Source organism: Rhinatrema bivittatum, chromosome 16 (genome assembly GCF_901001135.1).
Source record: "Rhinatrema bivittatum chromosome 16, aRhiBiv1.1, whole genome shotgun sequence".
NCBI lineage: Eukaryota > Metazoa > Chordata > Amphibia > Gymnophiona > Rhinatrematidae > Rhinatrema > Rhinatrema bivittatum.
This window is the reverse complement of record NC_042630.1, coordinates 66379568-66406266: the sequence shown is the minus strand read 5'-3', so window position 1 is coordinate 66406266 and position 26699 is coordinate 66379568. Positions and strand designations below refer to the sequence as shown.

General features: G+C 43.9%; 1 protein-coding gene across 1 annotated transcript in view; it reads right to left on the bottom strand.

Moving 5' to 3' along the window:
* Nucleotides 1-1664: 1664 nt before the first annotated feature.
* LOC115077804 (vomeronasal type-2 receptor 26-like) overlaps nt 1665-26699 on the bottom strand; it is a 48663-nt gene continuing 23628 nt past the window's right edge. The window contains exons 4-6 of the mRNA XM_029580089.1: nt 11835-12062; nt 3078-3201; nt 1665-2563 (exon numbers count right to left, since the gene is read on the bottom strand). Of these exons, the coding sequence (XP_029435949.1) occupies nt 1665-2563; nt 3078-3201; nt 11835-12062 (1251 nt within the window). The remainder of the gene's footprint in view (nt 2564-3077; nt 3202-11834; nt 12063-26699) is intronic.

The following is a 26699-nucleotide window of genomic DNA, read 5'->3' as shown; positions in this document are numbered from 1 at the left end:
TGATATGTCCTTTTCTAAATCCTGATTGCCTCAGATGAAAGACCAAATTTTCACTAGGAAATTGTGATGTTGAGAGAGTACCACCTTTTCAAGAACCTTAGAATGAACAGGTAAATTAGAAATTGGCCTAGTATAACATCTGGATCCAAGCTATGCTTTTCAAGATGGGATGAACATTTGCAACCTTTATCAGTAAAATTTTGTAGCTCTGGTCTATCGTTAATAACCCAAGATAAATAAGGCAAAATGCCAAGGTCTTGATTATTAAAAATGTGAACAATATTTGGTCAAGATCAGATGAGGATACCTTCATTTGGCCCACTAATAAATTAAGATCAGCGCTAGTCACTCTTTACTAAAAGAGCATAAATTACTAGTCAGTACTGAAATAACATGTTCTACCCCCACCCCCAACATCCACTCTCTACAATCACCATCTCTGCAAAATATGTATCTATTTTACTAGTAGAACTGTTTCCTATAGACAATGTGCATGTTAGAGAGCCACCTTTTGATTATTTATTTTTTGTCTGGGCTTCCAAAAGAAATTAGAGCCTGATGTTGATTTCCTCTTCATGACTTTATTCAGTGCCACTTTTAACTCTTTACTTCTCAAGCTAAAAATTAGGGGTCTAAGTAGAAGAACAGTGATTGTATATAATGCATTAGGCAGCTTTTTGATGTAATGGAATCTTCTGACTTGGATGCATATACATTCCCAGTATAGTCGTATATGACAGAATGATGACTGCAATGTGGGAGAAGCAGCTGGAGAAAGCTTTCCTTTTACCCTCTGTAGAATGGATCCTCAGGATGGTGGAGATAATAAATACATAATGGCAGATTTTAAAACATATGTGCAGGCGCAACCCGGCGCAAACAAATCTATGCCCAATTTTATAATACGCGCGCGTTGCCACGCACATATTATAAAATCCATGGTCGGCGCACGCAGGGGGGTGCACAATTGTGCAACCTGCACACGCCGAGCCGAGCAGCCTGCCTCTGTTCCCTCCGAGGCCACTCTGAAATCGAAGCGCCTTGGAGGGAACTTTTTTTCCGGCCCCCCCCCCCCCACCTTTCCCCACCTTTCCCTGCCTTCCCCTACCTAACCCACCCCCCCAGCCCTAACTAAACCCCCCTACCTTTGTTGAGAAAGTTAGGTCTGCCCGAGGCAGGCTTAACTTGCGCGCACTGGTTCCTCATGAAAAAGGGGTTAAATTGTACGAGTACTTTCCTCATGTGGAAAATCAAAAGAACCTAAGATATGCCATACTGGATCAGACGAAAGGTCCATCAAGTCCAGTATTCTGTTTCCAACAGTGGCCAATCCAAGTCACAAGTACCTGGCAAGTACCAAAACACTCATTTTGCTTATTAATTAATAGCAGTTTATATATTTTTCCTCTAGGAACTTATCCAAACCTTTTTACACCCAGTTATACTAGTTGTTGTAACCACATCCTCTGGCAATGAATTCCAGAGATTAACTATGCACTGAGTGAAAAAGAATTTTTTTTGATTTGTTTTAAATGAGCAACTAGTTAACTTCATAAAGACAAATTGACAATAAAATAAAATTACTTTGATTAAATCAGAAAGGAAATATATTTTAAGGGGATCTAAACACCAATGCCATTTGTAAGAAATACTGGATTTTTAGATTATTGTTTTACAATTAAATGCCCCCTTGTGTTCAGTTCAGGTTTGATCAGAATAATGTGGCACTTGGGAATAAATATACAGCCCAGGAGTCCAGCACTGGAAGCCAGGATGGCGAAGATCTCCACAGCCACCATGTATTTGCCTTTGGTGCTTAGGTACGCTGGGATGAAGGAGACCCAAACACTGCAGAACACCAGCATGCTGAACGAGATAAACTGGGCTTCATTGAAACTGTCAGGCAACTTCCTTACTAAGAAAGCCACAATGAAACTTAAAACAGCCAAGAAGCCCATGTACCCGATCACACTATAAAATGCAATGGTGGACCCCTCGTTACACTGTAGGATCATCATCCCAGTTTCAGACTGTGTGTCATAGTCTAGGAATGGAGGAGAGATGAGCAGCCATGCAATGCATATCACAACTTGAACCAAGCAGCATAGAAGGATTAGAGAGATGGAGATTCTTGTCCCTGCCCACTTCCTTAGCTTGCTGCTGGGCTTGGTGGCATTGAAGGCAATGACAACAGTGATGGTTTTTGCTAGAACAGAAGAAACAGCAGTTGTAAAAATGATCCCAAAAGCAACTTGTCGGAGTAGACAAGTCACTCTTCCAGGGCGGCCAATGAATACCAAGGAGCAGAGGAAGGACAGCATGAGGGCGAGGAGAAGGATGTAGCTGAGATCCCGGTTATTGGCTTTTACCATAGGTGTGTGCTGGTATTTAATAAAGATTCCCAGCACTATATCAGTAATGATGGAGAAGAAAATAGCAATGGAAGCCAGAACTGCACCTAAGGGCTCCTCATAGGATAGGAAGACTATGGCTCTTGGGATGCACCCATCCTTCCGCACATTGGGCCATTGATCATCAGGACACTTCATGCAGTTCTCTGCATCTATTAAAAAAACATTATATCTTAGCTCTCATTTTTTTTTATTCCAATAATGCAAAGTTTTTAAGAATAGGGAAACAGGAGAAATGATTTTCACTAAAACTGTATATAAAATAAAAAAAACCCCAAACCTAAATAGATTCAACATGAGAAATATATCTAGCTATCTATCAAATTATTTCCATCAGTCTCTCTGTTAATCTCTTCATGCATTCATTGCTTAGCACACCCTTGTTTGGATGTAGTGATGCTTTAATTAGCTTTATATATATTATCATTTCTAAATTAAAGTTTACGTAATTCAGAGATATTACATGACACTGAAGAATAAAAGAGAAGTCATACGAATAATTAATACGCAGTCACCCTATTTTTAACTAGCATTGCATGGACATATCTACTCTATTTCCTTTGCTATTGAATTTGCATTTATATTTGTAGTATGAACATGTCCTTCTTTGCTGCATTGAGTGTCTTTACTCCATGTTTACGGTATGATATGATATATTTTCTCTACCTGTTGTGTTGGAAAATTCTCCTTCAGAGCAAGGGATACAGTCAAAGCAGCAGACCGGCTTCTGTCTCTGAAGAACTTTCCTGTGTCCAGGAACACAACTCTCAGAGCACACAGAACGGGGGGTCTGAGGACAGAAAAGAAAGATAAATATATTAAAATTCTGTATTTAGTATTTGGCTCTCTTTCTGAGGGATTATGGGCCAGACTCCGAGGATTTTTTCCCATTTTAAGTCTATGGGAAAATATCTTATTGAATGAGGCCCCCTATTCTTTCTGCTACCAGAGGGGTAGATCTTAAAAGCCCTGTGCACGTAAATACTCCTGTATTTATGCCCGCAGGGCACTCACGCTCCGGCGCGCCTATTTTGCATAGGCCGCCGGCGAGCGCAAAGCCCTGGGATGTGCATAAGTCCCGGGGCTTCATAAAAGGGGCTGGAGAGGCGTGCCCAGGGACATGTCGGCCGGCTGGGGTGTGTCCAGGGGCGTGTCTGGGGGCATGTCCGGGTCAGGGGCAGTCCGAGGTGGGTCCGGTGGCGTGGCGACGGTTCGGGTGCAGACGGGGAGGGCGGTCCCGAGTCCCCCGGCACTGCGGCTTGTGCAGGAGGATGCCGAGGCGGCATGAACAAGTTACGCCTGCCTCAAGCAGGTGTAACTTGTACAACAAAGGTAGGGGGGGATTTAGGTAGGGCTGAGTGGTGGGTTAGATTGGGGAAGGGAGGGGAAGGTGGGGGGATGCGGAAGGAAAGTTCCCTCCGAGGCCGCTCCGATTTCGGAGCGGCCTCGGAGGGAACAGAGGCAGGCTGCGCGGCTCAGCGCACGCAGGCTGCCGATTTTGCGCAGCCTTGTGTGCGCCGACGCCGGTTGCGCTAACAAAAGTACACGCGCGCATACCTTTTAAAGAACTATCTCAGAGCTTTTAAGACCTGATTTTCAAAGTAATTTATGCAAAAAGAAACCTGTTTATGTGCATAAATGGCTGTTTTAAATATTACTTGCCTCAGTACAATATACACAGGCAACACAGTTTTGTGTATACTTTAATGCAAACTAAGAAGAGTCATTCAAGGCTGAAGATGTGTCATTTTTTCAATTATAAATAGTATGCACTCAGTTCACCCAGACAACCTACATTCTATGGGTGAGTTTGTGTGCATATCACAGCACTTACAAGCAAGAATTCAATCAAACTTATGTGCATAACTTCACTTAGATAATTTGAGGTAAAGTATGTGTGTAAAAGGTGGGCATGTACAGAAGATAACAATTGGTTTTGGTTTATTCATTCATTTGTGGTGACTTCAATTCATTTCATTAGTTTCAAAATGAAAAACAAATGTTTGTTTTTCATTTTATTCATTTTTTAATTTGTCATGATGGTCAATGCAGGAAGCACTGGGTTCCAGGAATGGGGTTTTCTCATTAATTCCTCATGAAACTCGTAGGAAGATATTATTAGAAGGAGGAAATCAGACTTTAGGGATCTACATTCATTTAAAATAAAAATATGCTGAACCATCAGAGACCTTTCAATTTTAATTAAATCTAAAACAATTTTTTAAAAAGCCTTTCAAAAACTCAAAATATTTGGCTTTTTTATTTCAGCAAATAATCAGGCCGATACAGTACAGTGTGCTCCAGCCGATACAGCACTGTTAACCCACGATTGGACGCACATTTTCGATGTGCTAGCTTTACCCCGTATTCAGTAAGGGGTCAAAAACATGCGTCCAACCCCCCCGAACCTAATAGTGCCTGCAACATGCAAATGCATGTTGATGGCCCTATTAGGTATTCCCGCGCGATTCAGAAAACAAAATGTGCAGCCAAGCCGCACATTTTACTTTCAGAAATTAGCGCCTACCCAAAGATAGGCACTAATTTCTGGCAGCGCCGGGGAAGTGCACAGAAAAGCAGTAAAAACTGCTTTTCTGTGCACTCTCCGACTTAATATCATGGTGATATTAAGTCAGAGGTCCCGAGGGTTAAAAAAAGTAAAAAAAAAAAAAGTGAAATCGGCCCATGGCTCGCTGGTCCAAAACTGGACACTCAATTATGCCAGCGTCTGGTTTCTGAACCCGTGGCTGTCAGTGGGTTTGAGAACTGACACTGGCAAAATTGAGCGTCGGCTGTCAAACCCTCTGACAGCCGCCACTCCTGTCCAGAAAGAGGCGCTAGGGACGGGCTAGTGTCCCTAGTGCCTCTTTTTGCTGTGGGCCCTCATTTGAATAGAGAATCATGCGCACAGGAGAGTGGCCCGTGCACGCGCCAGGAGAGCGGGTGTTCGCCCGCTATCCTGCAACTTTTACTGTATTGGCCTGAATGTGCACTATTTGTGGAAATGAAAAAAATCAGAATGAGATGATCCCCATTGCCACTCTCCCCACCATCATTGAAATTTAACTATAAAGTTGTCCAAAAATGAACAAAACAAACTGGATCAAAAATATTTTACCAGTTCATTTCTATTATACATGAGCTTTTTTCTGGAGAAAATCTGAGGTTGCTGCAGTTTGAACACTGGGAGGGAAATATTATAACTGTGTACAGTAGGGTAAAGTATGCATGGGGACAGTAACTTTTAAACAACCATGCAGGCTTACATGGACATGTGTATGCCTGCTCGCACCCAGAGATGTAGCCATGTTATAACATATACACGTATATGCACGTATGATATAAAATCAGCTGTACATACATACATGTGCGGGCAAATGCCAGCTCTATTGTGTAAGTGGGGGGGATTTTATTAGATACGTGTGCTGACACAATTACAAATTTCCCCAGTCTTTAACCAGTTTGCCCAATTAAATAGCTTCCCTTTGACATTTTAGTCCCAACCCTTAAAGCCCACTAACTAGCCTTATTATTTTTGTTTCATTACTTATATACCATCCACAAGAGAAGTAAAGTTATGCAGTAGGAGGACCCTGGCGTGCACTTGTGCACATAAATACTTTCAAGTTTCATAGTTGGATTACCCATGTCTTACCCATGCCATGCCCAGACCCTCCCCACCTCCATTCCCCTTTTTTTTTGCCTTCACAATTGTGTGCATACTGGAGATACACCATACTCAAGTGTTTCTTAAAATCCACACAGCACGCACCAGCCTGAGATACACATATATCTCCCGGCTCTGGCATGCCCAGGGCTTTTAAAATTTGCCTTATACCTTTCACTAGGGATGTGTATTTGTTTAGAAAATGGGTAATCTAAAACAAATGGAGCCAAATGTATTTCTTATGTGGGGGCTCAAAAATTAATGAAAGTACTCTTCAAATAGTAAATCCTATTTTTTCATCTGTTTTGTTTACCTTTCATTTTTATGATCTATTGAAGTCAATGGTCATAGGAATCAATGGGAGAACAGTTAAGTAACGGTAATAATGGGAGACTTCAATTACCCCAATATTGACTGGGTAAATGTATCATCAGGACACGCTAGAGAGATAACATTCCTGGATGGAATAAATGATAGCTTTATGGACCAATTGGTTCAGGAACCGACGAGAGAGGGAGCAATTTTAGATCTAATTCTCAGTGGAGCACAGGACTTGGTGAGAGAGGTAACGGTGGTGGGGCCGCTTGACAATAGTGATCATAATATGATCAAATTTGATTTAATGACTGGAAGGGGGATAGTAAGCAAATCCACAGCTCTTGTGCTAAACTTTCAAAAGGGAAACTTTGATAAAATGAGAAAAATAGAAAAAACTGAAAGGAGCAGCTGCAAAAGTAAAAAGTATGCAAGAGGCGTGGTCATTGTTAAAAAATACCATTCTAGAAGCACAGTCTAGATGTATTCCACACATTAAGAAAGGTGGAAAGAAGGCAAAACGATTACCGGCATAGTTAAAAGGGGAGGTGAAAGAAGCTATTTTAGCCAAAAGATCTTCATTCAAAAATTGGAAGAAGGATCCAACTGAAGAAAATAGGATAAAGCATAAACATTGGCAAGTTAAATGTAAGACATTGATAAGACAGGCTAAGAGAGAATATAAAAAGAAGTTGGCAGTAGAGGCAAAACTCACAGTAACAACTTTTTAAAATATATCTGAAGCAGAAAGCCTATGAGGGAGTCAGTTGGACCGATAGATGATCGAGGGGTTAAAGGGGCACTTAGAGAAGATAAGGTCATCATGGAAAGATTAAATGATTTATTTTCTTCGGTGTTTACTGAAGAGGATGTTGAAGTGGTACCCGTACTGGAGAAGCTTTTCATGGGTAATGAATCTGATGGAATGAACCAAATCACGGTGAACCTAGAAGATGTGGTAGACCTGACTGACAAACTTAAGAGTAGTAAATCACCTGGACTGGATGGTATACAGCCCAGAGTTCTGAAGGAACTAAAAAATGAAATTTCAGACATATTAGTAAAAATTTGTAACCTATCATTAAAATCATCCATTGTACCTGAAGACTGGAGGGTGGCTAATGTAACCCCCATATTTAAAAAGGGCTCCAGGAGTGATCCGGGAAACTACAGACCAGTTAGCCTGACTTCAGTGCCAGGAAAAATAGTGGAAAGTGTTCTAAACATCAAAATCACAGAACATATAGAAAGACATGGTTTAATGGAACAAAGTTGGCATGGCTTTACCCAAGGCAAGTCTTGCCTTACAATTCTGCTTCACTTTTTTGAAGGAGTTAATAAACATGTGGATAAAGGTGAACCGGTAGATGTAGTATACTTGGATTTTCAGAAGGTGTTTGACAAAGTTCCTCATGAGAGGCTTCTAGGAAAAATAAAAAGTCATGGCATAGGTGGCAATGTCCTTTCGTGAATTACAAACTGGCTAAAAGACAGGAAACAGAGTTTAGGATTAAATGGACAATTTTCTCAGTGGAAGGGAGTGGGCAGTGGAGTGCCTCAGGGATCTGTATTGGGACCCTTACTTTTCTTTTTTTTTTTTTTTTTTTTATTATTTATTTATGCAATTTTACAATTATTCAAGAAAATCTTGTACAGAATCAGGGAAATCAATAATCTTAGTCGGTACTTATACATCAGTATCGTCTAATTTTAACCATATGCTGAACCATCAGAGACCTTTCAATTTTAATTAAATCTAAAACAATTTTTTAAAAAGCCTTTCAAAAACTCAAAATATTTGGCTTTTTTATTTCAGCAAATAATCAGGCCGATACAGTACAGTGTGCTCCAGCCGATACAGCACTGTTAACCCACGATTGGACGCACATTTTCGATGTGCTAGCTTGGATTTTCAGAAGGTGTTTGACAAAGTTCCTCATGAGAGGCTTCTAGGAAAAATAAAAAGTCATGGCATAGGTGGCAATGTCCTTTCGTGAATTACAAACTGGCTAAAAGACAGGAAACAGAGTTTAGGATTAAATGGACAATTTTCTCAGTGGAAGGGAGTGGACAGTGAAGTGCCTCAGGGATTTGTATTGGGACCCTTACTTTTCAATATATTTATAAATGATCTGGAAAGAAATACGACGAGTGAGGTAATCAAATTTACAGATGATACAAAATTGTTCAGAGTAGTTAAATCACAAGCAGATTGTGATAAATTGCAGGAAGACCTTGTGAGGCTGGAAAATTGGGCATCAAAATGGCAGATGAAATTTAATGTGGACAAGTGCAAGGAGATGCATATAGAGAAAAATAACCCATGCTATAGTTACACAATGTTAGGTTCCATATTAGGTGCTACTACCCAAGAAAGAGATCTAGGCATCATAGTGGATAACACATTGAAATTGTCGGTTCACTGTGCTGTGGCAGTCAAAAAAGCAAACAGAATATTGGGAATTATTAGAAAGGGAATGGTGAATAAAATGGAAAATGTCATAATGCCTCTGTATCGCTCCATGGTGAGACCACACCTTGAATACTGTGTAAAATCTGGTTGCCGCATCTAAAAAAAGATATAATTGCGATGGAGAAGGTACAGAAAATGGCTACCAAAATGATAAGGGGAATGGAACAGCACCCTTATGAGGAAAGACTAAAGAGGTTAGAACTTTTCAGCTTGGAGAAGAGATGGCTGAGGGGGGATATGATAGAGGTGTTTAAAATCAGGATAGGTCTAGAATGGGTAGATGTGAATTGGTGTTTTACTCTTCGGATAATAGAAAGACTAGGGGATATTCCATGAAGTTAGCATGTGGCACATTTAAAACTAATCGGAGAAAGTTCTTTTTCACTCAACGCACAATTAAACTCTGGAATTTGTTGCCAGAGGATGTGGTTAGTGCAGTTTGTATAGCTGTGTTTAAAAAAGGATTGGATAAGTTCTTGGAGGAGAAGTCCATTACCTGCTATTAATTAAGTTGTCTTAGATAATAAGCACTGCTATTACTAGCAATGGTAACATGGAATAGACTTAGTTTTTGGGTACCTGCCAGGTTCTTATGACCTGGACTGGCCACTGTTGGAAACAGGATGCTTGGCTTGATGGACCCTTGGTCTGACCCAGTATGGCATGTTCTTATCTTCTTATTTTCTTAACTATGGCTATCAGCCCTTTGCTGTGAGTCATGTACTCCTCACAGCCTTGTTAGAGCCTGGGCAGGACATGTAGTCAAGGAGACTCCCCAGATATAACATATCACAGTGAAGAATATTTCCAATTTAATCAATAGGTGCAACGTAGATCAAGTGATGGTGATCCTATAGTCTGAAAATGTGAAGAAGCACTGTGCATTATTTCTGCAGATTTTGTATGTGGAAGACACAGTATTTGTCATCTTACAGTTTTAATTAACAAAAAAAAAGTGTTTTGCCTACTGTTAGTCTGAGCTGAACTGATATCACCCAGCCCACTTTGATAGCAGAGAAAGACATGGAGTTCCAGCCAGCAATAGCACTTTGTTGATGATTTTTCTCTTCCCTTAGGGAGAGTGGAGGCAGGGTCTGGATGTGGGTGGAAAAGAATATACTTAGTGGCTCTATTACTTTTGTCTCTATCTCGATAGTGAGCATCAGTCCTGTGAGGTGAGCATTGCACAGAGACTGAGGAATACAGGCTGCTAGGGGTGTGCATTCGTTTGCAACGTATTGGCAATCCGCAATGATTAGGGCCATATTTGTTGTATTCATTGCGTCATGAAACCTTATCGCGATTTCCCATGAATACAACGAATCTTCACCGAATTATTCGGCCATCTAAAGGAGCAAATTTAAACAAAACCCCCACCCTCCTGACCCCTCCAAGACTTGCCAAAACTCCCTGGTGGTCCAGTGGGGGTTCGGGAGCCATCTACTGCACTCATGCCGTCGGCTGCCGGTATTCAAAATGGCCCATTGGCCGGCCCCTGTCACATGGTAGGAGCACAAGATGGCGCAGGCCATCTATTGCTCCTACCATGTGCCAGGGGCCGACCAATGGCACCGGAGCCCCTGTGACATAATAAGGGCAAAGGCTATCGGTGCCATTTTGAATACTGGCAGCCAACGGCATGAGTGCAGAAATTCTCTCCAGGACCCCTGCTAGACCACCAGGGACTTTTGGCAAGTCTTGGGGGGTCATAAGGGTGGGGGTTTATTTGTTAGTGATACATTGTATTTGTGGGGGTTCGCCATACGTTTCATGACCCCCACGAACACAACAAATATGGCATATACATTGCGGATTGCCAATACATTGCAAACAAATGCACACCCCTACAAATAACCTCAATAATAAGGAAAAATACAGGCAAAACTGAAACATGCAGATGAAAATCCATTCCCATTTTCTGAGTGTGTGAAATATTTCAGAAGACAGAGAGAACTAAAGCTACATATGAAAATCAACACAAGGAAGAGACTGTGTTCTTATATTTAATATGCAACAGCATTTTTTATAAAGTAAATATTATAACTTGCTAGAAAAATCACAATGATATGAAACCATTTCCAAGATCTTTGAAAATGCCATAATTCTTTCTTGAATTCTGCCACCTAACCCAGCAGTCTAAAAGACCTTCAGAGCACAGGTATCAAGTCTAGCACCAGAAAGAGGTCGTCACATTATCAGCCCCAAGCCATGTAAGAACCTCCACTTCCTAATAAAAGATTCAGACCAGATATCCTATCCTTCAGAAAGCTAGTGAAAACATAAAACCTTTTAAGCAGTGTCTGACCAAAATCAGGAACAAGAACCCTATATAATCGCCATAAATACAAACTCTGTCCCCACTGTATCAAATGTGCTGTTTTCACTTCCAGCATCTGATATACCTTATGTGCTTCTGTAAGATCACTTGTATTCTGATTTGTACCTTTACTGCAATGAATCATTGTGTTTTACATATTGGATATTAAGTATTGGTTATAGGACCTGTTAGAAAAGAATGAACAATGATTTACATGACAAAAAAGATGCTGATCTTTAAACGATATGCTGCTACATTTCCTGGTTACTTTTATGGGATAACAAACCACAAGCAACTGAGCTGCGGCCAGCATTCAGTCAAACTGTAGAAACCCAACACAAATGCTGGAAAGAAGTGATACAGTCCCCAAACTTTAAACAAGTGTATAAATCCAAAAGTTTCTTTTATTCGAAGAATGGCAACTCCATTGTATATAATGAACACAATCTTTCATGCAGCGACCTGCATGAAAGATTATGTTCATTATATACAATGGAGTTGCCATTCTTCGAATAAAAGAAACTTTTGGATTTATACACTTGTTTAAAGTTTGGGACTGTATCACTTCCTTCCAGCATTTGTGTTGGGTTTCTACTTTTATGGGATGCAATATTCTATAGTCTAATGAAAACAGAATAGAAAATGCCTAACATCATTAAAGGATGGATTCCACATGATGGCACTTTGGTTCACAAAGAACTGTTGTCCACTTGAAGCTGAGGAATTGAATTTCCCAACACTGATGCTGCTGAAGTGTCTTCCAGGGGGCATGACCCAATTTATGACATCATAGTAAGCTGGCACATTCCCTTTGTCATCGAAGAAGATCTCATGTCCATCAGGGGGTTTATAATGCACCTTCTTAATGTATTGGTTGAGCTGCAAAAGGGAAATAAATAGAAAATTCTCTCTAAGACTAGACCTGAAGTCATAATAATTCATGCTACTGCTCACTTGATTAAAATGTTTGCTAATACAATCCTTTTTTATGTCTATTTTCAAATATGCAACATAAGCACACATTTTTCTGAATCTAAAAGAAGTGATACTTCACTGAATTATTACAGTAACAGAACATACATTTCAGAAAGATGAATGTAGAGGTCATCACCACAGTACAGACTGAATCACCATAAAAGCCTGTAAAAGTCTAGAATCAAAAAGGAGCACAAGAAGGAGAAGAAATGGGTCTGCAGGGACTTTCCCACCTGGAAATGATGGTGATCATCCTGTATGCCTGTCATCACTAGAGTCAGGAATAGGCACATGCCACAAAGTGACTCTGCTCATCTTATAAGTCTCATAAACCAGTGCAGACAATTGTTCCAGGCTCTGGGCAACCTGGATTCCATGGACCCTCAACCAACTCTATGCCCAGAAATATGCTTGTGGATGGGGGCTACAAGAATCCCAGCTTTTGCAAGAGCTACTCACTTTGATAATTGTGGCATTACAGTGGTTAACCAATTAAGAAACCTTGGAAAAAGATCTTCTCCTTTACCTTTATTATGGTATCTTCTAATTCTTCATTCTTTTTTGGAGTAACTGGCTGAGGGTTTTGTAGCTTGGCACCTGGAGCAAACATGCTGGTGTCATAAATCCTATAGGGCACAACTTTTTCAGTTGAATTCCTAACACACAATGGATGGGGTGGGACTAGTCTGCATTCATGCAATCATGGACAAATAATTCAAAATCAAATTGGGCCAACTAGTAATTGTAGGGTGGATAAAACTCCGTAAATTATTCACACTTGCTCAGATTTCATCCACTTTTTCTGAGGGAGATTTATTTAGTATAGGTGCTATAAGATGTACTTCATCACCTTCATCATCATGTCCGTTAACCTGTTACCTCCTCCTTCGAAAATGATTAAGAACGCCTTAAGAACGCTGGCTCCTGTACATTGTAGTTTATTGTATTATAGTTGTCGTATTCATTGTTATGCTCCTCAGCATTATTTATAGTTCCTGTTACTGTAAATGCATATGATACCCCCATATTTAGTTCCGAGTCTTAAAACATATATATTTTAACACACTTTTCCCCCTTATATTTCGTTTGTTACTTGTCGTACGATTGTTATTTGTAAGGGCCTCGCCCAAAAGTTATTTGTTTTATGTAAACCGATATGATGTGTAAACGGCTATTGGTATAGAAGAGACTTTAAATAAATAAATAAATAAATAAATAAATAAATAGTAATTAATTTAAAGGACCCGACCTCCCCATAGGCATGTGCATGAGCACATGTATAAATAATAAGCATGCAGTAGTGGGAAAAACAGGAACGGCACCTGTGGAAGATATCATCCTACTTAAGCCCAGGCTCTGCAATAGGTCCTCACCTCAGAATGAGGAACCCTGGTGTTCCTCATGTCCCAGTGCATGTTGCAAGTTCCTTGCCTTGTCTGTCTCTTGTTCCTTGCCTTGTCCAATCCTTGTCCATATCTTGTCTGTGCCTTGCCCACAACTTGTCCATTACTTCTCAGCTTGATTCCTGGATTCTAACCCTGGCTTGGACCCCAAATTTCCTTGATTGCTTGCCCGGACCTGACCCTTGCTTTGGACCTGACCTGACTATTGGCCTGGTATCCATATCTGCTGTATGCTCCAACCTCTGACCCGGCATATGTATCTGCTGTCTACTGCCTGCCCCAACCTTCATCTGGATTTGAACTCTCACTATTGTATAGATTTAGGGACCCACCTAATTCCTGCCAGTTGCCAAAACCCAAGGGCTCAAACCTATTGGGGAGGTGTTTGGTATAGGTGAAGCTCCAGATGGTCCCACTCAAGGGCTTCTTTGCCAGCTGTCAGTGTGGGCTTAGTGGGCTCACTCACTAGGCAATGCCAATCACACTAAGCACTAAGGGTCCACTATTCCCACAGGTGTCACAGGTTGCTGAGTCCATGGACCCAGTGGTTTTGGCCACATTTCAGGCCATTCCTGGCTTGGCCCAATGAATACAACAGCAGCAGCAGAAATTCTTGGATCAGGTCACTGGCATTCTGGACCAATTGGTGGTTCTTCTGGATGTGCTCCTTCACTGACTCTTCCTCCTTTGGTGATTCCACCCCAGTTTGTCTTGCTTCCAGTCCCCAGACGAGTACTGTAGTTACCATGACCACCTCACTTTCACAGGTAGCTCTCAGAGTAAAGGGGCTTCCTTAATCACTGTTGAATGCAATTTATCCTGCAGTCAATCCATCAGATAAAGTGAAGATAACCTATATCTTGACCCAGCTGGTCAGATCAGTGCTGGCAAGGGATGTCCACTAGGGATGTGAATCGTGTGCCCGATCGTTTTAAGGATCGGGTTCGGCTGGGGGGGGGGGGAATCTGATCGTTACGAGATGTGAATTGTAATCGGTTCCGATTCCAATTCACATCACTAATTTATTTTAGTGAGGCCCGCGCCGATAAAAAAAACCCACCCCGACCCTTTAAAATTACCCCTTAGCCTCCCCCACTCTCCCGACCCCCCCAAAAAAACTTTTTACACATACCTGGTGGTCCAGGGGGTCCGCGGGCAGCAATCTCCCGTTCCCATGCTATCAGCTGTGCTAAAAAAAATGGCGCCGATGGCCCTTTGCCCTTACCATGTGACAGGGCAAAGGTAGCGCCGGCGCCATTTTGAATATTGGCAATACGGCGTGCGTGCAGGAGATCGCTCCCGGACCCCCGCTGGACCCCCAGGGACTTTTGGCCAGCTTGGGGGGGCCTCCTGACCCCCACAAGACTTGCCAAAAGTCCAGCGGGGGTCCGGGAGTGACCTCCTGCACTCCGGCCGTATTGCCAGTACTCAAAATGGCGCCGGCGCTACCTTTGCCCTCACAATGTCACAGGGGCCAACCGTCAGCCCCTATGACATAGTGAGGGCAAAGGTAGCGCTGGCGCCATTTTGAGTACTGGCAATATGGCCGGAGTGGAGGAGATTGCTCCCGGACCCCACTTTTGGCAAGTCTTGTGGGGGTCAGGAGGCCCCCCCCAGCTGGCCAAAAGTCCCTGGGGGTCCAGCGGGGGTCCGGGAGCGATCTCCTGCACGCGGGCCGTATTGCCAAAATTCAAAATGGCGCTGGCGCTACCTTTGCCCTGTCACATGGTAAGGGCAAAGGGCCATCGGCGCCATTTTTTTAACGCAGCTGATAGCATGGGAACTGGAGATCGCTGCCCGCGGCCCCCCTGGACCATCAGGTATGTGTAAAACGTTTTGGGGGGGTGTTGGGAGAGTGGGGGAGGCTAAGGGGGTAATTTTAAAGGGTCGGTTGGGGATTTTTTTTATCGGGCCATCGGCGCCATTTATATTAGTGGCAGCCAAAATGGCGCCGATGGCCTGAGAGCGGGAGATCATGCCGGGACCCCCCCACTGGACCACCAGGTAATTTAAAACATTTTTGGGGGGGGGGTTCGGGAGGGTGGGGGATTTGTTTTAAAGGGTCGGGGTGGGTTTTAGGGTTGTTTTGGTGTGCCGGTTTTCCCGCTCTCCCCCTCCCTCGATTTATGATTTTTCACGATAAATCGGGGGAATTTCTATTGTATCGCGACTCTAACGATTTTTGACGATTTAAAATATATCTGACGATATTTTTAAATCCTCAAAAAACAATTCACATCCCTAATGTCCACCCTGAGAGAGTTATGACCTTCTTTTCTTCAACTTGGACTAGTTCCTTCAGGAATTCCACTTCATCTTTGATTAGCCTGGCTGTGCCACATGCACAGTGACAGAGATTCTCCAGATCCAACAAGGCTTCTCCTCAGTGGAGGTAGAACATGGTTCATTTCTGAACTCTAGTTTCAGAGCTCCAGAGTAGGGAAGATAACCTAACAGAAGTCTTATGCCAAGGCCTCTCAGAACCCATAAAAGATGAGCTTACAAGGCAAGACCTTCTGACCACCTTGGAAGGCCTTATCAGTTTGGCTATTCATTTGGATCTATGCTTCCAACAACAGTCCAGAGAGATGATTGTATCTTGGTTCATCTCCCACAGGATTTCCAGTGCACCCTCCTCATACAGCCTGCTCATAGCTGAAGGGGCTGCTGACCCACTCAAGGAGCCCATGCAGATTGAGTGATGCAGACTTTCTTCAGAAGAGAAGCAGAGAAGTAGGCAAGTTGTGCCTCTATGTGTGTTTTTGGGACACTTCACAGCAAGCTGTTGAGCCAAGTTAAGAAACATCAGGACGTAGAATTTCTGGGAAAGGCCACCCTAGGTCATTTTGATACCCCTCTCCAACTCCTAGTGCCAGTCGGTCTCTCCTGGCAAGATACCCATATTCACATGCAAGCTTTCATAGTTATTGGAACAGCTGGCAACTTCATCAGAGAGGAACTTGTACATCAGCATGGAATCTCCACTGATCCATTTTAAACTGTGCTTACAGGGGTAAATTTTAAAAGAAGCGCTCGCGGGGTACATTTGTGCTCACTACCCGGCGTGCATAAATGTACACCCAATTTTATAACATGCGCGAGCTGTCACGCGCATGTTATAAAATCAGGGGTTGGCGCACGCAAGGGGGTGCACACTTGTGCACCTTGCCCGCGCTGAGCCCTAAATCCTCTGGATTTATGTGCGTAGGACATTGACAACAAGCTTTATCATTGCCATCTACATCTACTCAATTAATAATTAAAGTGGCTCAAGATTGGGCAGAGTATGAAAAAGCTATGCTTCATCATTTACAGGATGTTAAGTTTTAGGAGATATTTAACAATGATCCTACAAATGATTTACAACAAGAAATTCATGTGTTGGTCAAACTTGTCAAATTTTTGTCTGTAAAATAAAAAAAGTTTTTGATGCTTGAGTCTCCATAAAAGCCTAACTTTTATGTCCTATCGAAGATTCATAAGAGTCTAGTATCACCACCAATTCACCCCATAGTATCATTAAGGAGGGACTGTGTTGGAGCCTTTAGCAACATATATTAATCAGTTTTTTCAACCAGCTGTGGCTCGAATGACTTCTTATATAACGGATACTGCTGATTTTTTGATAATGCTACAAACTATTCAGGTTCCTTCAAAACCTTTCTATTAGTAAATAGTTATGATGGATAAACAAACATTGTATATTAATATTCCACAACAATGGAATGTTTCAATAATAACATTTTTAGATGTTGCTGTTACTTTAAGTGAAGGGTTTTTTTGCACTACTTTATATCGCAAACCAACTGATAAGAACAATTTATTAATCCCCTTGTACAGGTCCTTGGTGAGGCCTCACCTGGAGTACTGTGTTCAGTTCTGGAGACCTTATCTCCAAAGAGGCAGAGTCAAGATGGAGGTGGTCCAGAGAAGGGCAACCAAAAAGGTGGATCGCTTTCATCTAATGACTTATGAGGAGAGATTGAAGAATCTAAATATGTACACTCTGGAGGAAAGGAGGAGCAGAGATGATATGATACAGACTTTCAGATACTTGAAAGGTTTTAATGATCCAAAGACAATGACAAACCTTTTCCGTCTGAAAAAAATCAGCAGAACCAGGGGTCATGATTTGAAGCTCCAGGGAGGAAGACTCAGAACCAATGTCAGGAATTATTTCTTCACAGAAAGGGTGGTGGATGCCTGGAATGCCCTTCTGGAGGAAATGGTGAAGACCAGAATTGTGAAGGACTTCAAAGGGGTGTGGGATAAACACTGCGGATCCATAAAGTCTAGAGGATGTGAATGAAGAGTGGGTGGCTCGCAGAAATGACGGCTACTACCTGGAGATAATACCCTTATTCAATAAACATACACACGGTTTTTGGGACTAACATTGCTCTAAGCTTCATCGGCAAGAGGAAATGTGGAAAAATGGATTTGCATTCACAAAAAAGCGGGGAGTAGCTTGCTTGTTATGGTGGTTACTACGCCAAATCAAATAAGCCTAATACTTCACTTTCAATGCATATCCAGCATAGCTCTCTGCTTCAGCGGCAGGGGAGAAAGACTGATACTTCACTTTCAATGCATATTCAGCATAGCTCTTTGCTTCAACGGCAGGGGAGAAAGTCTGATACTTCACTTTCAATGCATATCCAGCATAACTCTCTGCTTCAACGGCAGGGGGGAATGAAGAAAAGTGGATCTATATACAGACAACCAACAAGGACTGAATTACATAGTCTGGGTAAACAAATAAACATGGGTGTAGCTTGCTTATTGCGGTTGTTAATACCCCTAACTAATTAAGTTAGATATTTCACTTAGATGCAGTTCCAACACTGCTCTCTACATTAATGGTGGGGGTGGAAGGGAAATAGAACCAAAAGGTTTCTAAGAGCCAAGAGTAACAGATAAGTATGAGAAAAAAAAATGTGAAACTTGCTGGGCAGACTGGATGGGCCAATTGGTCTTCTTCTGCCGTCATTTCTATGTTTCTATGTTAATGCATTTTCATAGACATCATCCATCATCTTTCAAACCTGGTTTACCTGTCAATCAATTTTTTTTGGATTATGAGGATTTTCTCTTCATTGAGTGAGTTTGAACATCAAGTTGGACTTTTATCAGCAAGATTTATGGCTCATAATTACCCTAGAAAAGTTATTAAGCAGGCATATAAGCAGACAAATTTTTGGCCAAGCAGACTTTATTACAATATAAACCAAAGAAGAATGTTAACAGTTTGGTCTGCATTTTACAACATACTACCCTGTCGTTGTGATAGCTGCTGTTATTCACAAACATTGGCATGTACTGGCTTTACATAAGATGTTTCAGGAACCACCATTGATAGCTTTTTCCCGAGGGATTAATATCCTGGTTTGTGAGATAAAATCTTTTTTTGGACAGTGTCTTTTTGTGGGCTCGGGAGAACATCATAAATGTAACAGGTATTATTTTTGTCAATATTCAATAGAAGGGACAAATTGGTCTGACCCTGTCATGGGATATTGTGTGTACAGGAAATATAATAGATTGCATATCGCATTATGTAGTATATGCATTGATCTGCCCTTGTCCTAAAGTGTATGTGGGCTGCACTCGTTGTTCAATTAAGAAAAGATTAATTGAGCATCAGTCAAAAGTTAATACTAGAAATACAAGCATTCCAATTGTACATTTTGAGTTCCAACATTCTTTGAACACATTACATAGACTATTATTAATCATGTTTAAGAATCGTCATGTGGAGGTTATATAAGTGCATTATTGAATCGTCATGGGCAGTTTTGGATTTACACCTTGGATTCTGTCTCCCCAAATGGTTTAAATGAAGAGCTAGACAGAACATCTTTACTTTTATTTATTAAGAATTGAGATTAATTTTGTGATTGGTTACTTCCAGGTCACATGGTGTTGTTTAAATGGATCCCACCAGGAAAGGATGGTCAGACACTGTAAAGTCAGTTCCCATGAGTGTTGCGCTTCCCGGCCGCATACGCTTCGTGGCCAGGCCTGATCATCTCTCTCAGCCGTCCACAAGGGTGGGCCTCCCTGCCACTGCCAATCCCGGCCTTCCCCATCGCCTCCCTCAGCATGCTTCGACTCCGGCGTCTTCCCAGGCCTCACAGCGGAGATCCCACCGGGGCTCCGCATCCAGTGTCTCCTCAGCCCCGCCCTTAGGTGCACGCACAGCCGACTTCCTTCTATTTAAAGGACACAGCACGGGGAAACCCAGCTGAGTCGTTCTCTGATGACATCACGCTCTCTGACTATAAAAGGGAAGGCCCGTTCCCCTGAATGATTCCTTGGCAACTGGGTCGCTAATTAACAAGAAACTGGAGGGGAGGGGAGTAGATGTAACTCCGTTTACAGAAGAAAATGTATGGGAAGAGCTAGAAAAAATAAAAGTGGACAAAGCCATGGGATCTGATGAGGTCCATCCAAGGATATTGAGGGAGCTCAGAGATGTACTGGCAGGTCCACTGAGTGACCTGTTCAACAGATCTCTAGAAACAGGAGTGGTACCGAGTGATTGGAGAAGAGCGGTGGTGGTCCTGCTTAACAAGAGTGGGAGCAGAGAGGAGGCTGGAAACTACAGGCCGGTTAGCCTTACCTCGGTGGTGGGAATGGTAATGGAATCGCTGCTGAAAGAAAGAATAGTGAACTATCTACAGTTGGAAGAATTGCTGGTCCAGAGGCAACATGAATTCACCAGAGGAAGGTCCTGTAAGACAAATCTGATTGCCTTTTTTGATTGGATGACTAGGGAATTAGATAGAGGAAGAGCGCTCAATGTCATCTACTTGGATTCCAGCAAAGCTTTTGATATGATCCCACACAGGAGGCTTGTGAATAAAATGAGAAGCTTGGGAGTGGGTGCCAAGATGGTGGCCGGGATTGCAAACTGGTTGACAGACAGAAGACAATGTGTGACGTAAATGGAACTTACTCTGAAGAGAGAGCGGTGTTAAGTGTATGCCGCAAGGATCGGTGTTGGGACCGGTCCTGTTCAATATCTTTGTGAGCGACATTGCGGATGGGATAGAAGGTAAGGTTTGTCTATTTGTGGATGATACTAAAATCTGCAACAGAGTGGACACGCCAGAAGGAGTGGAGAGAATGAGATGTGACTTTAGGAAGCTGGAAGAATGGTCGAAAATATGGCAGCTGAGATTCAATGCCAAGAAGTGCAGAGTGATGCATATGGGGAGTGGAAATCTGAAAGAATTGTATTTGATAGGAGGTGAAGGACGATGAGCATGGAGCAGAAGAGAAATCTTGCAGTCATAGAGTCTAACGATCTGAAGTCAGCGAAACAATGTGACAAGGCGATAGCTAAAGCCAGAAGAATGCTGGGCTGCATAGAGAGAGGAATATCTAGTAAGAGAAAGGATGATCCCCTTGTTCAGGGCCTTGTTGAGGCCCCACCTGGAGTACTGTGCTCAGTTCTGGAGACCGTATCTCCAAAGGGACAGAGACAGGATGGAGGCGGTCCAAAGAAGGGCGACCAAAAAGATGGATGGTCTTCATAAAATGACTTATGAGGAGAGATTAAAGAACCTAAATATGTATACCCTGGAGGAGAGGAGGAGTAGAGGAAATATGATACAGAGTTTCAGATATTTGAAAGGTTTTAATGATTCAAGGTCAACATCATACCTTTTACAATGGAAAAAAATCAATAGAACTAAGGGTCACGATTTGAAGCTCAAGGGAGGAAGACTCAGAACCAATGTCAGGAAGTATTTCTTCATGGAGAGGGTGGTGGATGCCTGGAATGCCCTTCCTGAGGAAGTGGTTGTTGAGGAGCGCTAGGAGAGTGATCCCACTCCTGGGAGATGTGACCGCCAATACTTAGCAGCAAATTGCAGCCCTCAGTCCGAGACTCTCTCTCTAGGTAAGCTGTGCAGGCGGAAGACATGCTTAAGGAATAGCTTGGCCAACTCTGGAGCTGAGGGAAAGCTTCTTAGAGGAATAAAATGACCCTTCTTGGAGAAGCGATCAATAATGACCCAGATGACAGTGTTATCTTGAGACGGAGGCAGATCTAAAATAAAGTCAGTTGATATGCTCAACCATGGTTCGGTGGGTGCTATCCTCCTATCCTCCGTAACCTACACTGGCTGCCTGTCAAATATAGGATCCTCTTTAAAGTTCTCACAATTATTCACAAAGTGACACACAACCTCTCTCCTACAATGTTAAGCACCCAACTCCGACCGCATACTTCCTCCAGACCCATCAGAAGTGCATACAAAGGCACACTGTATGCCCCGCCAGCTAAAACATCACTAAGAAAGCGTGCACTTTCGACAGCAGGCCCCCATCAATGGAATGCGCTCCCCCCCCCCCCCCCCCCCCCCCCCGATCTACGACTAGAACCAAGCCACTCGGAGTTAAAAAAAAAAGCTAAAAACTTGACTCTTCATCCAAGCTTACCCTAGCACTTAAGCTGCATCGATGCTATGACAGACTTAATCAATTTTCTATCTAGTCAGACTTCAAACATTGCTTCACTTGTTCAGAGATGTGCCCCCTGGGCCGATTTTCACCCCAATTCTCACCCAATGCACACTCTCTCGCCAAAAGACAAGGTTAGATCACTCACGAGAGAAGACATGGTTACCACACCTATCGCATATACTATTCCCGTTCCCACATTAAAATAGGTCCTCTCACCCATTTATTTTCATTTAGGCAGGGTCCAGGTCCAACTCATATGGTAGTACATTCAGTTTGAGTTTACTTTTACAAGTTCTTTTAATTATCGGTTATATGTTCCGTATTCAATCACTGGCTATTTGCTCCATTTTCTTTCACTTGCTATATGTACCTTATCTATTTATTCAGTCTTTCATTTGTTATATGTACCGTATTTATTGTTATTTATTCATTCATTTGTTAATATTTACCTGTTTCAACTGTTTCATGTACTGCCTTTGGCTATTGTATGTTTGCATGCACAGCCTTGGGCTAATTTACAGTTCTTATGTAAACCGGAATGATTTGTAATTCCTACAAGAACCTCGGTATATAAAAATTAAAAATAAATAAATAGAAGCAGTTGGAGAAGGCCCCATGGCCGGCCAGTTGGAGATTTATGTTGCGCACAGATGGGGAAAGATGTTAAGATTTTATTGGTGGCCCAGCATGGTAAAATATTCCCTGTACGGCTCATCGGCTGCCAGTATTCAAAATGGCACTGATAGCCTTTGCCCTTGCTATATCACAAGGTTATCGGTGCCATTGGTCGGTTGCTCCTACCATGTGACAGGGCTGACCAATGGAACTGGTAGCCCCTGTAACACAGTAATATGTGACGGAATACCTGATCCCTGAGAGCTGAGAGGCTTGAAGGTAATGTACTCACACAGCGGTTCCATGTAGGAGATGGCACTAGGGTTGGAACGGAGGCAGGCCATCGAGGAGCGAGTACCTGGTTCCAGGGAACAGCTCTGAGGTGAAGATGGTAGTACTCACTGGTGTTGAAGATAGCGAATCCTTCCAGGCAGAAAAGAAGGTAGGAGCAGACAGCGAGTCAGGGAACATGGGCCCTCGAGGTGCGAGTACCGGTTTCCTGATAGCGACCTGAAAAGCAAGTGAGGCCCCAGAGGAGTGGGTACCCCATTAGAATTAAGAGTCCAATGGAATATTGGAGATGCAGAGTAGCTGGGTGCGGAGAGCAAATCCCATCCATAAGATTACCCTTGCTAACTCAAAGGCTAGCAAACATTGTAGGCTTTAAATATCCGGGCAGCGTGACATCATCACAGGGGAACGCCCCAGAGGTTTGCGCCAAGTAGAAAATACTTGGCGCAAACCTCAGGGGCGGCGCGCCGTAAGGTACCAGCAGAGCATGGCGGGAGGCAGCGCCCAAGCTGGTCTGGGGACGCCGGAAAGGACAGCAGGCAGACGCCGTGGCAGCCAGGTGTCCTTCCACAGCAAGAGGAGGTGCAAAGAAAGAAAGGTAGGCGGAGTGAAGCCATCGGGAAGGGACGGTTGCAACAGATGTCTGAATGGAAATCCTGTTTTCCTTACTTCCCCCTGCCATTGAAGTAGACAGCAACGCTTTCAAAGTGATGCTTTCAAAGTGATGTATCAAGCTTAATTTGTTTAGGGTAGTAACCGCTGTAATAAGCATGCTTATTTGTTTACCCAGATTATGAAGTTCATTCCTTGTTGGTTGTTGTCTGAATGCTAATCCTCTTTTCCACATTACCCCCTGCCGTAGAAGCAGAGAGCAATGTTGGGGTTGCATTAACTGTGCAATGGTTTTTTGAGTAAGGGTAGTAATCACCAGGTAGTAAACATTCCAGTAAGCCACCCCCATAGCCCTTTTCTTCATTCCCATCCTCTAGCATTTATGGATCCACACTGTTAATCCCACACCACTTTGAAATCTTCCACAGTTTTAGTCTTCACCACTGTTATGCTCCTGCCCACAAGAAGCGTGTGCAGGTTCTTACCTCTCACAGCCACAGCCAGCCGGGCTGCTGACGCTGCTTCTTTCTCCCTGAATCAGCTGGGGCCGTTTCCACAGCTGCTGCCATGTGGTCTGCTTCTCTGCTTCTGTTCCTGCCTTCCCCCGACGTGCTGCTGCGATCCCGGGACCTCCAGCCAGCAGCGAGACCGTCTCTCTCAGTGCCTGCTTCAGCCCGGGTCCTTGCCTGGCTGGAAAGCTGTCCCTGCCAGTGCCTGCACTCTTACCTCTGCTCCTGGGGCTGTCTTCACGGCATGGAGCTGTTCCTGCAGTCAGCCCTTCCCCCGCTTCCTCTGTAGCCAGCACTTCTCTCTGCCGGTGCCTGCAGGCTTACCTTCTCTGTTTCTGTCCAGGCAGCTGGGAGCTGCTCCACTGAACTGCCTTCACCCAGCTCCAGTCCAGGGCTGCTCTGCGGCTTCCTTGGGCCCTCCACGTGGCTGAGGACGCCACCAGCTTCCAGCTCTTCTCTCCAGCCTCCTAGGGCGCGAGCGCGCTCCTCTCTGCTTCTCTTCAAGGGCCAGCCAGGTGTGGCCCCCTGCTGACCCCTCCCTGGGCGTTGTCCACCTCAGCTCTACTAAAGGGCTCAGCTTTCACTGTGTCTTTGCCTTCGCAAGGAGTTGGTCACTCCTGAGATCCTCGTTCCAGGAGATGCCTTGTATTCCAGCCTTCTGCAAGGTCCAGTGTTCCATGTTTCCCGTAGAAGCTTCTTGTCAAGTTGTTCCAGTCCTGACGTCTTCAGTGTTCCAGTCCTGATGTCTGCCTGCCGTTCCAGTCCCAAGGTCTGTCTCTTGATCCAGTCCTGATGTTCCTACTGTTCCTGATGTCCATGTTCTAGCCCTGAGGTGTGTCTCCTATTCCAGTATCTGTGTTCCAGCCCTGATGTTCCTGCTGTTCCTGATGTCCATGTTCCAGCCCTGAGGTGTGTCTCCTATTCCAGTATATGTGTTCCAGTCCTGATGTTCCTGCTGTTCCAGATATCCTTGTTCCTAATCCTGAAGCCTAACCTGCCTTGTGCTGCCCTTTGTCTCTGTTGGCTCCTGAGCCTTCTGGCCTGTTGGGCCCTGGAGTGGCCAACAGGTGGGATTCGTCCCTGCGCTTAGGAGCTCCTGCCTGCCAGCCGTCGGGGCTTCGGATGTCAGTATCCCAGCATCGGAGTTCGCGGCGCCTGGTTCTCTCCTGCATTCTCCCGCTCTCTGCGTGGTCCGCGACCAGCCTTCCAGGGCTGAGTAGGGCGCGCATGGGACAGGGTGGTCCGCGACTCAGTCCCGCGGGTGGCCTGAGTAGGGCGCCCTGAGGGTCAGTGCCCATGTCTACCTTCAGCCCTCGATCCTGCATCCACGTCTATGCATCCTGCACCTCGTTCCTGAGTCCACGTATTTGCCTGAGTCCACGTCTAAGGATCCTGCATCTATGCCTGAGTCCACGTCTATGGATCCTGCACCTCGTCCTGAGTCCACGTCTACTCCTGAGTCTACGTCGTTCCTGAGTCTCGTCTGAATCCATGTTCCAGTCTTCACTGTCCTGGCCTCCATCTGGCCTGCCGCTTCGTGCCGTACCTGCGGCAGGTCCGAAAGGGCTGGGAACGGTCGGAGGACTGTTCATAAGACCAACATTGCGTTGTTGGGTCTTCTGAAGCGTGCAGGTCCAGAGGAGGGCCTGTCAGCCAGTCTTCACTCCGGCCCTGCTCCCGTCCAGCCCATGCTCGGGCATGCCACGCCTCCCGCGGCACCTCTCCAGACACAGGCAGCCAGTGTAGGTTACGGAGGATAGGAGGATAGCACCCACCGAACCATGGTTGAGCATATCAACTGACTTTATTTTAGATCTGCCTCCGTCTCAAGATAACACTGTCATCTGGGTCATTATTGATCGCTTCTCCAAGAAGGGTCATTTTATTCCTCTAAGAAGCTTTCCCTCAGCTCCAGAGTTGGCCAAGCTATTCCTTAAGCATGTCTTCCGCCTGCACAGCTTACCTAGAGAGAGAGTCTCGGACTGAGGGCTGCAATTTGCTGCTAAGTATTGGCGGTCACTGTGTACCAAATTTAACATCACTTTGAACTTCACTTCGGCCTACCTCCCTCAAGCTAACGGCCAAGTATAGAGAACTAACCATACTCTAAAGACTTTCCTACCATCTTATGTAAATGACCAGCAGGACAACTGGGCTGATCTCTTGCTCTGGGCCAAGCTATCTCACAATTCCCACGTAGCCTCTGCCACCGACGTCTCACCCTTTTCAGTGGTGTTTAGGCGACAACCATGCCTGCCTCTACCTGTGCCACATTCCATTCCAGAAGAAGACCAAATGGCCCATCCAGTCTGCCCAGCAAGCTTCACACACTTTTTTCTCTCATACTTATCTGTTTCTCTTAGCTCTTGGTTCTATTTCCTTTCCACCCCCACCATTAATGTAGAAAGCAGTGATGGAGCTGCATCCAAGTGAATATCTAGCTGATAAGTTAGGGGTAGTAGGGGTAGTAACCGCCGCAATAAGCAAGCTACACCCATGCTTATTTGTTTTACTCAGACTATGTTATACAGCCCTTATTGGTTGTTTTTCTTCTCCCCTGCTGTTGAAGCAGGGAGCTATGCTGGATATGCTTGAAGTATCAGTTTATTCTTCTCCCATGCTGTTGAAGCAGAGAGCCA